The 13563-nt window shown below is 39.6% G+C and overlaps 2 protein-coding genes across 6 annotated transcripts; one reads left to right on the top strand and one right to left on the bottom strand.

Moving 5' to 3' along the window:
• The first annotated feature begins 497 nt into the window (after window positions 1-497).
• aptx (aprataxin) lies at window positions 498-2716 on the top strand. 5 transcript variants are annotated; one of them, XM_079462161.1, is made up of 9 exons: window positions 498-577; window positions 738-870; window positions 941-987; window positions 1060-1113; window positions 1197-1488; window positions 1633-1692; window positions 1795-2021; window positions 2130-2233; window positions 2328-2544. In XM_079462161.1, exons 4-9 carry the CDS (start codon window positions 1079-1081, stop codon window positions 2480-2482), a joined length of 873 nt encoding a protein of 290 aa, XP_079318287.1. In that variant the 5' UTR covers window positions 498-577; window positions 738-870; window positions 941-987; window positions 1060-1078; the 3' UTR covers window positions 2483-2544. The 5 variants fall into 5 exon arrangements, with proteins under 5 accessions (XP_079318287.1, XP_079318284.1, XP_079318286.1 ...); XM_079462158.1 differs by having other exon boundaries at window positions 499-652; window positions 1246-1488; window positions 2328-2716; XM_079462160.1 differs by having other exon boundaries at window positions 499-652; window positions 2328-2688.
• slc44a1a (solute carrier family 44 member 1a) lies at window positions 2662-10993 on the bottom strand. The gene is made up of 17 exons (XM_079462156.1): window positions 10736-10993; window positions 8612-8692; window positions 7968-8054; window positions 7685-7827; window positions 7417-7553; window positions 7220-7313; window positions 6943-7112; window positions 6295-6384; window positions 6066-6205; window positions 5724-5910; window positions 5376-5544; window positions 5144-5300; window positions 4947-5030; window positions 4556-4693; window positions 3796-4032; window positions 3618-3695; window positions 2662-3532 (listed from the first exon to the last, which is right to left on the bottom strand). The coding sequence occupies exons 2-17, from the start codon at window positions 8633-8635 to the stop codon at window positions 3512-3514; spliced, it is 1956 nt and encodes a 651-aa protein (XP_079318282.1). The 5' UTR covers window positions 8636-8692; window positions 10736-10993; the 3' UTR covers window positions 2662-3511.
• Window positions 10994-13563: the final 2570 nt, after the last annotated feature.

Raw genomic sequence — 13563 nt, 5'->3', positions numbered from 1 at the left:
TTGCCAAGCAACGCAATTCCCTGTTCAGTCATTTTAACATATTCACTGTGTTGGAAACACTTACATATGTATATGTATAAAAGCATGTTTAAATATATGTTTTGATCAACCGCTTTTAACAAGAAATGGTAGGACATTGTATTGCAACGTGACTTACCCCGTAAGAGGCAGATAAACAGCTTTGGTTGATATGGGCATATTTATAACACATCTCCCTCTATTGTATTTTCCATTATCTTTATTTATTCCCTCTTTCAAGTGATTTTGCCATAATCTTATTTTTGGAGACATACAGTTAGGCTTTTATAAATATCTATACAAATGTGAAACTAAATATAACTATTTATATGCTGAAGATAAATAGATTGTTTTATATTATATTCTATTGATTTAAAGACTCTCCAAAGCAGTAATAAGAGTCACTCTCATTTTGTTTCTTGTCGAATGCATGTAAACATTCCGAAGTGTTCAAGTGTTGGCGAGTTCGTAGCGTCTTCTGGCCGATAGGTGGCAGTATACGTATTTCCTTTCGTTTGCGCCGCAAAGCCGTGAAGAAGATTGGGAATCATGTTTTGAAGTGAGCAGTTGCTACTGTATGCTGTCTACTTCTTAAAAACACATTCTTTTCAAAATATATCTCCCCTCTTATACGGTAAATTATAAACGCAATAGCTGCAGTTTTACGGCGTGTTGTATAGAGTGTTTAATGTTGTAATGCATTTTGTCTTGTTTTAAAGGAAATGCCTCTCTGCTGGCTAGTGCGTCAAGATGATTCTCATAAACCCATTCAGCTTTGTCACCATCAACCTGTGACTCTGGGTCGAGGACCGGAAACTAAGATTAAAGACAAAAAGTGCTCCAGAGAGCAAGGTAGAGATATTATATCAGCTAGTGTGCTGAAAGTAACCCCAGATTATAAATAACACGTTTTCTCTTGCAGTGGAATTCAAGGCTGACTGCAACAGAGGATTTGTCAGTGTTAAACAGGTATTGCCGAATGTTAACAATATAAATAAAATATGGGAGAAAAGTATTATAAAGTTTTTTTTTTTGTTACAGTTAGGTGTGAATCCTACAAATGTGGACTGTGTGCTCGTGGGCAAAGGCAATCAGGTAAACACAGTCATATCTTGGGTCAATTTTACTAATTTAAGTTGCAGCTGCAAATGTCTGTATTTTGATGCTATATTGCGCAGGTTATTGGTCTTAACCTACGAACCGCATGTCACCCACCTCCTCAACCAGGTGATGATAAAGCCCGGCCAAAGACTTCACATGGTCAATCAACTATATCAATACACAGTGAAGTTCACTGAAGAGACATCCACACCTAGATCTTCTGCAGAGGGGATCAAACCCACCAAAAGACCCCATCAGAAGAGCGAGAATCCTGCAAATATATCAACATCCTCCCATACAGACCGTCATGCAATGTATAGCGGTTCACCTCCACAAAAAAAGACTCCACCACCAGGCTCTGATAAATCGGTGAGTACATTTACCATAGAAAAGGATTTGTCCGAGGACGCTTTTAATAAATTGCTTGCGTTCTCTCACTCGCATAATGTGTTGGAAATGAGCTATTTAAATATTTTGAACACAAATACATTTCTGAAAGAAAATGTTTTTCAGGAATCTGCAGGTTTTTGGAGTCAAGGCCTTAAAGTATCAATGCAGGACCCAAAGATGCAAGTATGTCTGTTCAGCTATATTAAATCTGATGTCTTTATGTGGAATACCAGTATTATCATTTAAAATGTAAACCTATCAGAGCTAACCTGTATTCATCCTCAGGTGTATAAAGACGACAGGGTGGTGGTCATCAAAGACAAGTACCCGAAGGCGCGGTACCATTGGCTGGTGTTGCCGTGGGACTCCATCTCTAGTCTAAAGGTTCTGAGATCAGAACACTGCGACCTGCTCAAGCACATGCAGCAGGTTGGGGACAGGATGGTGCAGCAGTGCGCGGATGCCCAAAAATTCAGTTTCCGTCTGGGTTATCACGCCATTCCCAGCATGAGGTACTGTTGTCTTTGTTTTAATTGGCTGCTGGTAAGAGTAAGGGCGGAGCTTGGATGACATGTATAATGTATGCTTGTCATTCATATTTCATATTTATTTGTTTTTAGTCACGTTCACATGCATGTAATCAGCCAGGACTTTGACTCGCCCTGTTTAAAGAACAAGAAACATTGGAATTCCTTCACTACTGAATATTTTATTGAGTCTCAAGGTGAGAATATCCTTTTCATCAAGCTTTCTTGTTTTTTAAGATAAAATAAAATCAAAAAGTGTCATTACTGTATCTATGCTTTGTCTTGATGCAGATGTCATTGCAATGCTGGAAGCAGATGGAAAGGTGACAGTTAGGGAAAGCACAAATGAACTATTGAAGCTTCCTCTGCGCTGTCACATTTGCCGTAAAGAGCAACCAACAATCCCAAAACTGAAAGATCATCTCTCAACTCACATGTCGTCTTAGACTAGTTAACATTTTGTCTGTATAGTCTGTTGTGAATTAAAGAACTTGCGTTTGTTCTGGTTATACTGTGTTTTGATCTGGGACTTGCATAATAATCCTTATCATAGAGGATTTATACCATGAGGTAAATTAACAATGATGAATTTAGGACAGTTTGTACTTTTCTTTGGTTTTTATTTAGTCAAGTGTATTCCAATGCAGCTGTCAAAACCAAAAGTAAATGCATGATTTACTTTTCGAGTATATATATATATATACACACACATTATATAAATGCACTTGTTAAAAAGGGTTAAATTGGCACACATGAATGGATGTCTAAATATCCTCTTATTCATTTGGTTAACAGAAACTAAATCTACTTGTAACATACAAGTTCAAATATAGAAATGCTCTAAAAAAAGAGATCTACACACTAAGGTATCGACTTTAAACTAACCCTTCAGCTAAAGAGAAAAGTTTAGTTTGCATATAAGAACATAGATTGTTTTAAGCTCAGAAGGGTGTATATCACAACTAGACTTGTAACAGAAAAGGGTTCAATTAAAAAACAAAACTAAAAGATACAAAAAGCACCATTTCAAAGTAAAAAGTTACATTAAAAATATATTCTACAGACTACTTTTCAATTAACCAAAATAACAACTATTAGTAATTTTTTTATGTATAAAACATATTTTGCAGGTAAAATGTAAATATAGTATGGAACTAAAAATGCTGAATAAAGAACTTATATTTAGGCTCCCAAAATGTGTTTTAAAATGTATAACAAAGCAAAACAAATATCCAAATAATTAGTAATATCTGTTGGCAAAAAACAGGGAGCTAAAATATGAGTGCAGAATTCTGTTTCATTTCCTGAATCTGTGCTCAAATCAGATTAAATGCAGACATTTAGCTTTTCTAAACTAAATGTGTCCTTTTGAGTCATGACAAAAACTGTCACATGATCCCTGAATAGTAGCTTTTTTGCATTTTAAACCCATTTTTCTTTGGAGTGTACGGTAGGTTGATATAACATGCCAGTCTTCATGCCAATGTACCTCCAGTCTGAAAAATAATATATGATTTGAGTTTATGTGAATTTAAAAGTATCACATTTGACATTTAAAATGACACTAATACCTAAACTCACCATAGGTTTCATTTCCCCACGGTCACCTTCCTCTTTGCTGTGCAGTTCTGTAGCTTTCCTGGCGTTCTCTACAAACTCCTACATTAACAATTTCAGAGAGAAATAGGTTTCATTCATACAAAACAACATTAATACTACAATGTGTATTTTAGCACTGACTCATGCATACTGGTCTCACCATAAGCTCTTTATCCATGTAATACTCGCTGCCCGGGCTGCCATCGTTGTTCTTTGTGTCGATGGCGAAACAGAGGAAGAGTACATCTACTACAGTCTCAAAGATGGACAGGAAACAGTGAGCCACCAGGAAGGCAAACACACACACTATAATAAGAGGCAAGACCCACACGGTGTATTCTCGCTGATAGTTTAGCGCAAGGACGCCTGCAAACGCCGTACACGACACAATCAAGACCTGTGAGCACAAGAAAAATCTGTTAGAGAATCTGACATCGCAATGCAAATGCTTGAAATCACCAAACAGAAAGTGAAGCTTGCCTACAAAATATTTTTTTAAACATAAGATCCGTGTTTGGTTAAAAATAAAGGTTAACAGCAAATACATAAAAATATCATTAATGGTAAGATTATAATAATTATAAGATGAGGTGTTTGGTTTAATTTAGCAGGAAATATTGGTATCATTACAGTTGACAATGCAGAAATGTAAAGTAACCTGTAGTTTTCCGTTTTTTGAAACGGAGATGGCAATATAAAGGCAAAAAGTTACAGACTGCAGCTTTAAGTTATCGATACAGTAAAATGTCTTTGTGAAATACTTGAAATACTAAAATTTTTTACAAATAAGAACAAAGACATTTATACAGGTTTAGAACAACCTGAGGGCATGTACGTTTTCATTTTTGGGTGAATTATCCCTTTAATTCCACAGCGAATAACGGTATATTCTGTAAATCCTTTTGTGTCCGAATAAATACCTTTCCTAAAAACAGGACAAAGTCGCCAACGCTGTTGATCACTGCTACGCGCAGAGCATTTTCAGCCAGGAGGAACAATGCGTCCCGTGCTGATGTACAGAAGCCGGTGCTGTTAATCGCTGTTGCTGTGTATGCGTTCTGATGACGAAAGCAAAATCATACATGTATCATAAAATAAATGCTCAATAATTCTACTGATACTATATTTTTGCCCTGTAGCTTATGTATGGGTTTTAATGCACATCAGCTACTACAAAAAATACTAGGGCATTCTAAATTTATCACCTAATGACAAACCACACAAATCTCTTTAGAAATGTGTAAAAATCTTTTTTAAAACAATATTTGCTTGTTCTATGGGTACAGTTTATGACACAGTGGAGTCACTCACCACGTTCAGGTAATTGAGGCACTTCTCTAAACACCACAGACAGCAGATACACGCCTTCAGCATGCAGCGAGCACATGCATTTTCCTGCACAAAACAAAATATATCAACACTTCATTCTTGTCTACAGAAAAAATTAAAATCAAAGAATAAGGAATAAAATCAAGTTTCTGCTTCTTAACAGCTGGCACCGGTCTCACCTTTCCTTTCAGCTGAGTGTGGATGTAGGTGAGAATAAGCCGTGGAATCTCCACTAAAGTGATGATGAAAGCTCCTTTAGCCACAGTGCCCAGGTGATATCGCGTCAGTGTCAGGAAAGATGATATGATTGGTGTGAGGGGCAGCTGAGATTTATCTCTAAAATGAGACAAAGACACAGTTAATAAACTCTCAAACTAAGATCTGACGACTTAATGACTTTTGACCTCTCACCTGGTGAAGTAGTACGTGACGACGGCCCCTGCCACAGTCATCTGCTGGCATGCGAGGATAAACTCACTGATCCAGATGAGACCCACAGCATGGTACCACACCATGTACTGCAGCGGACTGTCCATATGGAACTCCACCAGACCTGTCTCATTGTTCTTCACTGGACTTCCTGTAGTAATACAGGTAACGGATCAATATTTGATGGTTAGCTCTTCAAATAATTCCTAAGAAATTTCATTTGAGACAATTTGAGTGTTATTTTCTATCTCTGAAACTATTTGCATTAAGGTTATATCATGATATGGTTATAAATGGATTATATTAGAAAGGTGGTTTATGCTGATGGACCTGCAGTTCCGAGGAACAGGAGCACAGTGATCCAGTAAACCCAGAAGCACATGAGGGCGAGGAAGGTCCAGAAGGGCTGCAGTGCCAGTAGAGGCAGATGAGTGAAGACTTTACCAGCCACGTGGAACAGAGCGATGGTGAGGGCCACACGCTTCCTCATGAAGAACATGAGCAACAGCAGAATCACCTGATACACAAGCAACTGACAGCTTCACAACCAGCTGATGATATCATACAAATTTCAATCTCAATAAATAGTTATGTTTTTGGTGAGATCAGGTTGTACGGTGTGCAATGTTACACTGTCGAAATAAAAAAAACGACCCCAACAACAGATCATACCGTGCAAACAGTGGCTCCGATGGCGTAGATGAGAAGAGCTTGCTGGTTGTCTTTGCCCACCTGCAGTTCATTGGCAGGCAGAGTGGCGTTCACAGAGTTACTGTGATCCACATACAGCCACCACAGAACCCCAGAACCACCTGCCAGACAAAATATAATGCGAGCTGTCGTATCTCTGTACAAATTACTTTACCAGGTCTCTATTTTAATGTTGTTCTCATCGTCTTACCAATTGAGCCGACCACGACAACAGCCGTCAGAATCCACACCAGAACGACTGAGATGTACCGAATCACAACCATCAGAATCAGAGACAGAACTAGAGAAGAGTTTTAAAAAAAGAGTTGGCGCAGACATTCAATATTAAGTTATAACATGATATATTATTATAGATTGTATATTATTGAATATTGGGAAATCAAGCTTTATAATTATGTAAGTGAAGTGTCATGATTTTCTTGGCCTGCACTGACTTTAATCTTTAAAGATTAAAAGTTTTTAAATATGAATAATGAAAAATAATAATTTACTCCCTACTGTAACAATTAATATTAATATATAGTTTCTTTCTAGATACTTTCTTTAAAGGTCCAGTGTGTAATTCTTTGGAGGATCTATTAACAGAAATGCATTATAATATACATAACTATGTCTTCAGAGGTGTGTAGCCCTAAACGGACAAACGTCTCTACAGACCGTGTTTCATAAATTAAAAAAATTCTACGGCAAAGAAGTTAAAACGTGACGACATCTTAGTGCCATGGTGCTCGAAAAAGGATGGGTGGAGTGAGCCGTTGGTTGCAATTCGTAACCTCACCGCTAGATGCTGCTAAATTTAATTTACTGGTCACAGTCAAGGTAACATAGTTGATCTCACCAAGAGCGAGCAGACACAGGCCCATAATGATCTCCTTGGAGGTCATCACCCCGGCAACGACCCTGTGCACCACACTATTATCACTGACAAAACTGATGAATGCTTCGGCAAACTTGGAGTAGCAGGAAATATTAGCTGGCATACAGCGATGAAACAGTGGTATCGATGCACTAAAGAAACAACAAACAATAACAAAATCAAAAACACATTAATAATAAATAGACTTTAGATTACATCATAGACACATCAATACTTTTTTTATGTCCTAGGTGTCTACCTTGGATGGACAGGAAGTTTAGGACATTTTGTAGCTTTGTCAGGGTGAGAAGAATATTGGTCCGGTTTAATTTCATAAGAGCATAAATCTGACCCTAAAGAAAATCATTTTGAAATATAAATATGTTAGTAGATGTATCAACATTGACATGTTAATAACATTCCATCCAGGCTATTCTAGGACACCATATAACTCACCATTATTTGCTGAAAAATGTGTGAGATCCCCGTAAGTGTTTAGCTCTGCCTTTGGGCATTTTGAGACACACAAAGCAATGGATTTAATCTTTCTTTTGAAGAGATCGATGTTGCAGGGATCCAGGAAAAACACATACCTGTAAAGCCATAAACATTATGCATTAACAAAAGATCACCATGTTGTAGATCATGTATCAGATCTACAGTGACAGCACCATGATTTCAGCATAAATCTGTATAGACTGATACAATTCGGGGTTTTACACACTTTCTTGAGGTCTGGTCTCTTCCACTGAGCTCGATTCCTGGGATTTCAGCATTCTTCTGACCACAGGTGTTCCCATAGCTGTCGTACCCTGATATGAGTCTGGAGGCGGCCCCTGTTGCTATGGCGAAGCCACAGATGCAGAGCTGCAAAGACAAGATGATGATCAAGACATGCCCTATATCAGTGGGAATGTTTCTTAAGTGGCAATGCTGGCCACCTGGAACTGATTTTCAGGGGAAGAGTTTTCTAAAAAGTTTTTTGTAACACAGAAGATGTCTCTTACCATGCCAATATTGAATAGGATGAACAACAGCAGCCAAGGGATGTCTGTGCACCTCCTCTGTTCCAATGGTTTCCAGTCTCTCTTTTTCTGTAAGGGGTAGATGACATGATGCGTCAGAAAGTATGACATAAGATATTATAACCGCTTAAAACAACATTTTTTATATTACATTACTTAACATAAAGGTCACTTGACGGAAAATGTCCTCCTTAAAAATTTTTGAGCTGAAGGCTCATATATACTGGCAAGAATATCATTCAAACATGTTGTATTTATTAACAATTATTCTGATATTGATGAATTTGAATGGAGAAAGAAAGAATTAATGGTGACGTTCTTTGTCAACTACAAAGCGCTTGGGAGGACATTCTCAGTAAAACCCGGAAATGAGCTTTTCACTGTTGACAAACAAAAATCTGCTCACTGAACCACTATAAGTTTCGTTTAAATAAATATCTTGGATCATTACTTACTACATTTCTGTCACTTAAGTATTTTATAAATCTCGATGAACAGTTTAATCGTATGGTAACTCCTGAAGTTCAGACACGTATCGTGCAGTTCGTGTGATGCTATATTGAACTCGAAAAGTTCCCAAATATGAATCACCATGCATTCACACGATGTTGTATTGTATATCTTACCTGTGTGCTACCGCAGCATCCCATTGCAACAAAATAGCGAGTAAATCCAACCCACAAACACACCAGGTAAAAAGGGAGTTGCTATGAAATAAAATCACTGTCAAAAATAAATGTACGTAACTGAAAGAATTTGTGTGTAATATTATTTTATTCGTGCGTAATTTTAAAAATTGTATGTAATTCAACTTTTTGTGAGACTTTGATTTCAAAATCTTCGGCCACAACAGTTTACAAGTACGACAATTTGTTTTATTTGTTAGATTACAACTTCAAATTCTACGACTATGACATTTTACAGACACAACCGCAACTCCGTTACGTGCACGAAGTGCGAATTACGAACACGAAGCACTGTGTGCGAAGAGACTGTCAAAAATACGTCATCAGCTCACAGGCATTACTATCCGAAGGAAGATTGATCGATTCCACGACGTAGTGCGCATGCGCCCCCGCTTAAACAACTAGCGCCAAAATGACAGCTCAACAGCCAAGCGTCTCAAGTTTTAATTTTAATTCGGACACGATTAACAGTTACTTATTTCTAGTAACAGATAGGAGATATATTATAGAGACAGATTCGGTTACGTTTAGCTGCTCAAAGAATAGTTTAGCCCCCGACTCTAATAAAACAAACACAAACAAGCTTAATCAGGTTTTATTATGTCTCGCGAACCTACTGATTAACGCGCTGGTTTAGGAGGTCTTCACTGCATTCCTACTAGGGTGGCCATTTCCATAACACCAAAAAGGAGGACACTTTGCGGCATTTAGTGAGGCAAGAATAACTGCATCTGGTGTACTCACAAAAACAATACAATTTTGTCTATCATATCTATGGTATCATGATACAGTGATTCTGAAATAGCCTACTCTATTACTTGCCAGACAATTTGATCAACAACATATCTTGATGTAGACCTGTGTAACAGAAGAGGCAAAAAAGTGTTTGTTCACAGTATTTGTATTTCTTCAGGACACTCCTGTATGACTGGTGATGCTTGACTGCGTGATAGACTTTACAAAGCTCTGCAGCGGAGATTTTGTCATCCTGAGGTGATGCTGCCTCTCGAAATTAAGACCTAAGGGAAGACGCACCAGCAGCTCTTTGGTTACCTTTATGTTTTTCAGTGCTGGCATGTCGGTCAATGGCGGCTTTCCCTTTACTACTAACGTCCACTACACAGCGACATAGTGTGCAAAATCCATGGAAAGCATCTCTACTGCTTTTTGATATGAATTCGTGGTCTTGTGTCCATTCCGGACTAAATGATGTTGGACGTTTCGGCATGTTAACGTTATGATGTGACGTAGCCTGTACGTGCCCCACCTACACGTCGTGAAGGCTTGTTTACGTTTTTAACCAATTATATATCAGATATTTATTTGACATCTCTTTCAGCCAATCATCTGTTTGACAGGAGATCTTACGGCGTCAGACGCGATGCTGCTGCGTCCCAATAAAGGTTTTACAGCGCGTTTTTTAAGGCCGATTCAGCGCAACTCCGAAAAGGAGGACAAATGAGTGTCCGGCTTGAGGCTGCGCCGGACGCCAGACAGGGGGCTTAAAATCCGGACTGTCCGGCCAAAAGCCGGACGTATGGCCACCCTAATTCCTATGCTTGCAGTAAAGCATGTTCGATAGCATTTGGTTGTCTGCTTCATGAATACATAACAGTGTCCGAATTAAAACTTGAGACGATGAGTGAGCGCTTGGCTGTTGAGCTGTCATTTTGGCGCTAGTTGTTTAAGCGGGGGCGCATGCGCACTACGTCGTGGAATCGATCAATCTTCCTTCGGATAGTAATGCCTGTGAGCTGATGACGTATTTTTGACAGTCTCTTCGCACACAGTGCTTCGTGTTCGTAATTCGCACTTCGTGCACGTAACGGAGTTGCGGTTGTGTCTGTAAAATGTCATAGTCGTAGAATTTGAAGTTGTAATCTAACAAATAAAACAAATTGTCATACTTGTAAACTGTTGTGGCCGCAGATTTTGAAATCAAAGTCTCACAAAAAGTTGAATTACATACAATTTTTAAAATTACGCACGAATAAAATAATATTACACACAAATTCTTTCAGTTACGTACATTTATTTTTGACAGTGATTTTATTTCATAGTTGCCAGCGCAAGAACGACGCGTCCTGCTGCAGTAACTCAGCGTAAAAGTTACACGTGCGTAATAAATAAACGCGTTTAAATGTTCATATAAACGAAAAGACCGTCCACTGTCACATTACCATAACGCCTCTCATTTACGTTTCGCTGGTTTTCGGAAATGAGTTATTATTCGTTGTTTTTCCAGGATCGTAGTAATTGTCCCAGGGGCATTTTGTGACAAGGTGAAGGCGGAGCTGTCGCGTCCTCCTCCTCTGCCTCATTGGCCGACATCTGATCAAAATCTGATATTTAACGTTACACTCCAGCAGCAGGGGTAGAAACGCGTTCACGTGACTATCCATAACTGAATGAAAGCTAGACATGGGTTAGGACAGATCGCATTACGTTTGATCTGCCGGTGTTCGATATTGTCATTGAGCGGCGGTGTTGTGGGATTCGTGTAGGAATGGTTCGTTTGAACCGATTCGTTTAATGAGTCGGCCGCAAAAAGTCACAATGCGTGTGCGGACCACTAGGAGGTTAATAATTAAGCTGTTCAATTGTGAAATTGTTAAGGATATTGATAACTTTGTGAAATTGTAACATTTACAAATAGTGGTAAATTATGTGTTTGAAAAACTTGACTGAAATAGCTCGAATGAACCGACTGGCAAAAGGAATCAGACTTTCCAGCATTACGTTCAACTCGTATGCAGCTCGCTTTGGCGCCATCTAGCGGAAAGAAGGAAATACTGCGGAAATATTTTCTGCCCGCAGAAATTTTAGTCTTGATGAGGGTCAAATTGAAACCAAAATACACGAAGCACAGTGTGCTTCACACCATAAAGGTCAATATTCTAATAAATATTTTGTGTTTCTATCAACTAGGCCGTAAAACGAGATACGTAACGTATTGTGTTGTGGTTGAAGTAAGACTAATAGTATGTTTACTACATGCCTTACTTCTGGTACCTTGTTGCTTCCAGGTAATCAGAATCAGAATCAGAACAAGCTTTATTGCCAGGTGTGCTTACACACACGAGGAATTTGTCTTGGTTACAGAAGCTTCCAGTACACAAGTGAGGTTACAAGACAAGTAACAATCAACAAAAGCAACGAAAGTACAGAATAAAAATAAAAGTTAAGCACGCAAAGGTGAAAGTGCAGTGTGACATATTAAAATATACAAGTTATGGGTTTATATATGTGAAATGTCTGAGGGAAAGTATTGCACACATTTATTGCACTGTAGGGTGTATGATATGTATATACAGATTATATGAGATATCTACAGGTGTTTAAAATATACACATTTTAAGGTGCTATATACGAAAAATCTGGCACAAAAATATTGCACACATTTATTGCAAAAGGTGAACATTTAACTGTTCATGAGGTAGATGGCCTGAGGAAAGAAGCTCTTCCTGTGTCTGGATGTTTTAGTGCTCGGTGCTCTGTAGCGTCGAACAGATGGTAAGAGTTCAAACAGAGAGTGTGCTGGGTGTGAGGGGTCCAGGGTAATTTTGTGAGCCCTTTTACCCACTCTGGATGAGTACAGTTCTTTAAGTGTAGGAAGAGTAGTGCAAATGATTCGCTCTGCAGTCCGGACTATCCGCTGTAGTCTTCCGAGGTCAGTTTTGGAGGCTGAGCCGAACCAGACGGTGATGGAGGTGCAGATGATGGATTCGATGAAACCCGAGTAGAACTGTACGAGCAGCTCCTGTGGCAGGTTGAACTTCCTCAGCTGCCAGAGGAAGTAAAGTCTCTGCTGGGCTTTTTTTACAATAGAGTCGATGTGAGCGTCCCACTTCAGATCCTGAGAGATGGTGGTGCCCAGGAACCTGAATGACTCTACTGCAATCGCAGTGCTGTTCATGATGGTGAGTGGGGGAAGTGCAGGGGGGTTTCTCCTAAAGTCCACTATCATCTCCACTGTTTTGAGCGTGTTCAGCTCCAGGTTGTTGTACCTGCACCATAGAGCCAGCTGCTCCACCTCCTGTCTGTACGCAGACTCGTCACCGTTCCGGATGAGACCAATAACAGTAGTGTCGTCTGCAAACTTCAGGAGCTTGACGGAGGGGTCTTTAGAGGTGCAGTCGTTGGTGTACAGGGAGAAGAGCAGTGGGGAGAGAACACATCCCTGTGGGGCACCAGTGCTGATGGCGCGGCTGTCTGACATGATTTTGCACATTCTGACTAACTGTTGTCTAGGGACAGAGAGCTGGGTCAGTTTGGTCTGGAGCAGTGATGGGATGATTGTATTGAAGGCAGAACTGAAGTCCACGAACAAGATCCTCTCATAAGTCCCTGGTTTGTCCAGATGTTGTAGGGTGTAATGCAGTCCCATGTTAACTGCATCATCCACAGACCGGTTTGCTCTGTAGGCAAACTGCAGGGGGTCCAGCAAAGGGTCAGTGATGACCTTCAAATAAGCCAACACCAGTCTTTCAAATGACTTCATGGCAACAGATGTTAAAGCCACAGGTCTGTAGTCATTGAGTCCAGTGATCTTTGGTTTCTTTGGGATTGGGATGATGATGGAGCGTTTAAAGCACGAAGGGACTTTGCACAGCTCCAGTGATCTGTTGAAGATCAGTGAGAAGATGGAGGCCAGCTGGTCAGCGCAGGTCTTCAGACAGGCTATTGAAACACCGTCTGGGCCTGGTGCTTTTCTTCTCTTTTGTTTTCTAAAGATCTGGCGTACGTTATCCTCACTGATCTGAAGTGCAGGGTGGGAGGAGAGGGGGATGGCTGGAGGTGTTGATGGCTGTGTATAGAGATGGTCAGGGTGGGTGTAAAGTGTTTGGTCTAGGGTCTCAAATCTACAATAGAAGTGATTTAAATCTTCATGG

The sequence above is a fragment of the Barbatula barbatula genome (assembly GCF_947034865.1).
Source record: "Barbatula barbatula genome assembly, chromosome: 8".
NCBI classification, from domain to species: Eukaryota; Metazoa; Chordata; class Actinopteri; order Cypriniformes; family Nemacheilidae; genus Barbatula; species Barbatula barbatula.
The sequence above is the reverse complement of the archived record's forward strand: the minus strand, read 5'-3'. Positions and strand labels throughout refer to the sequence as shown.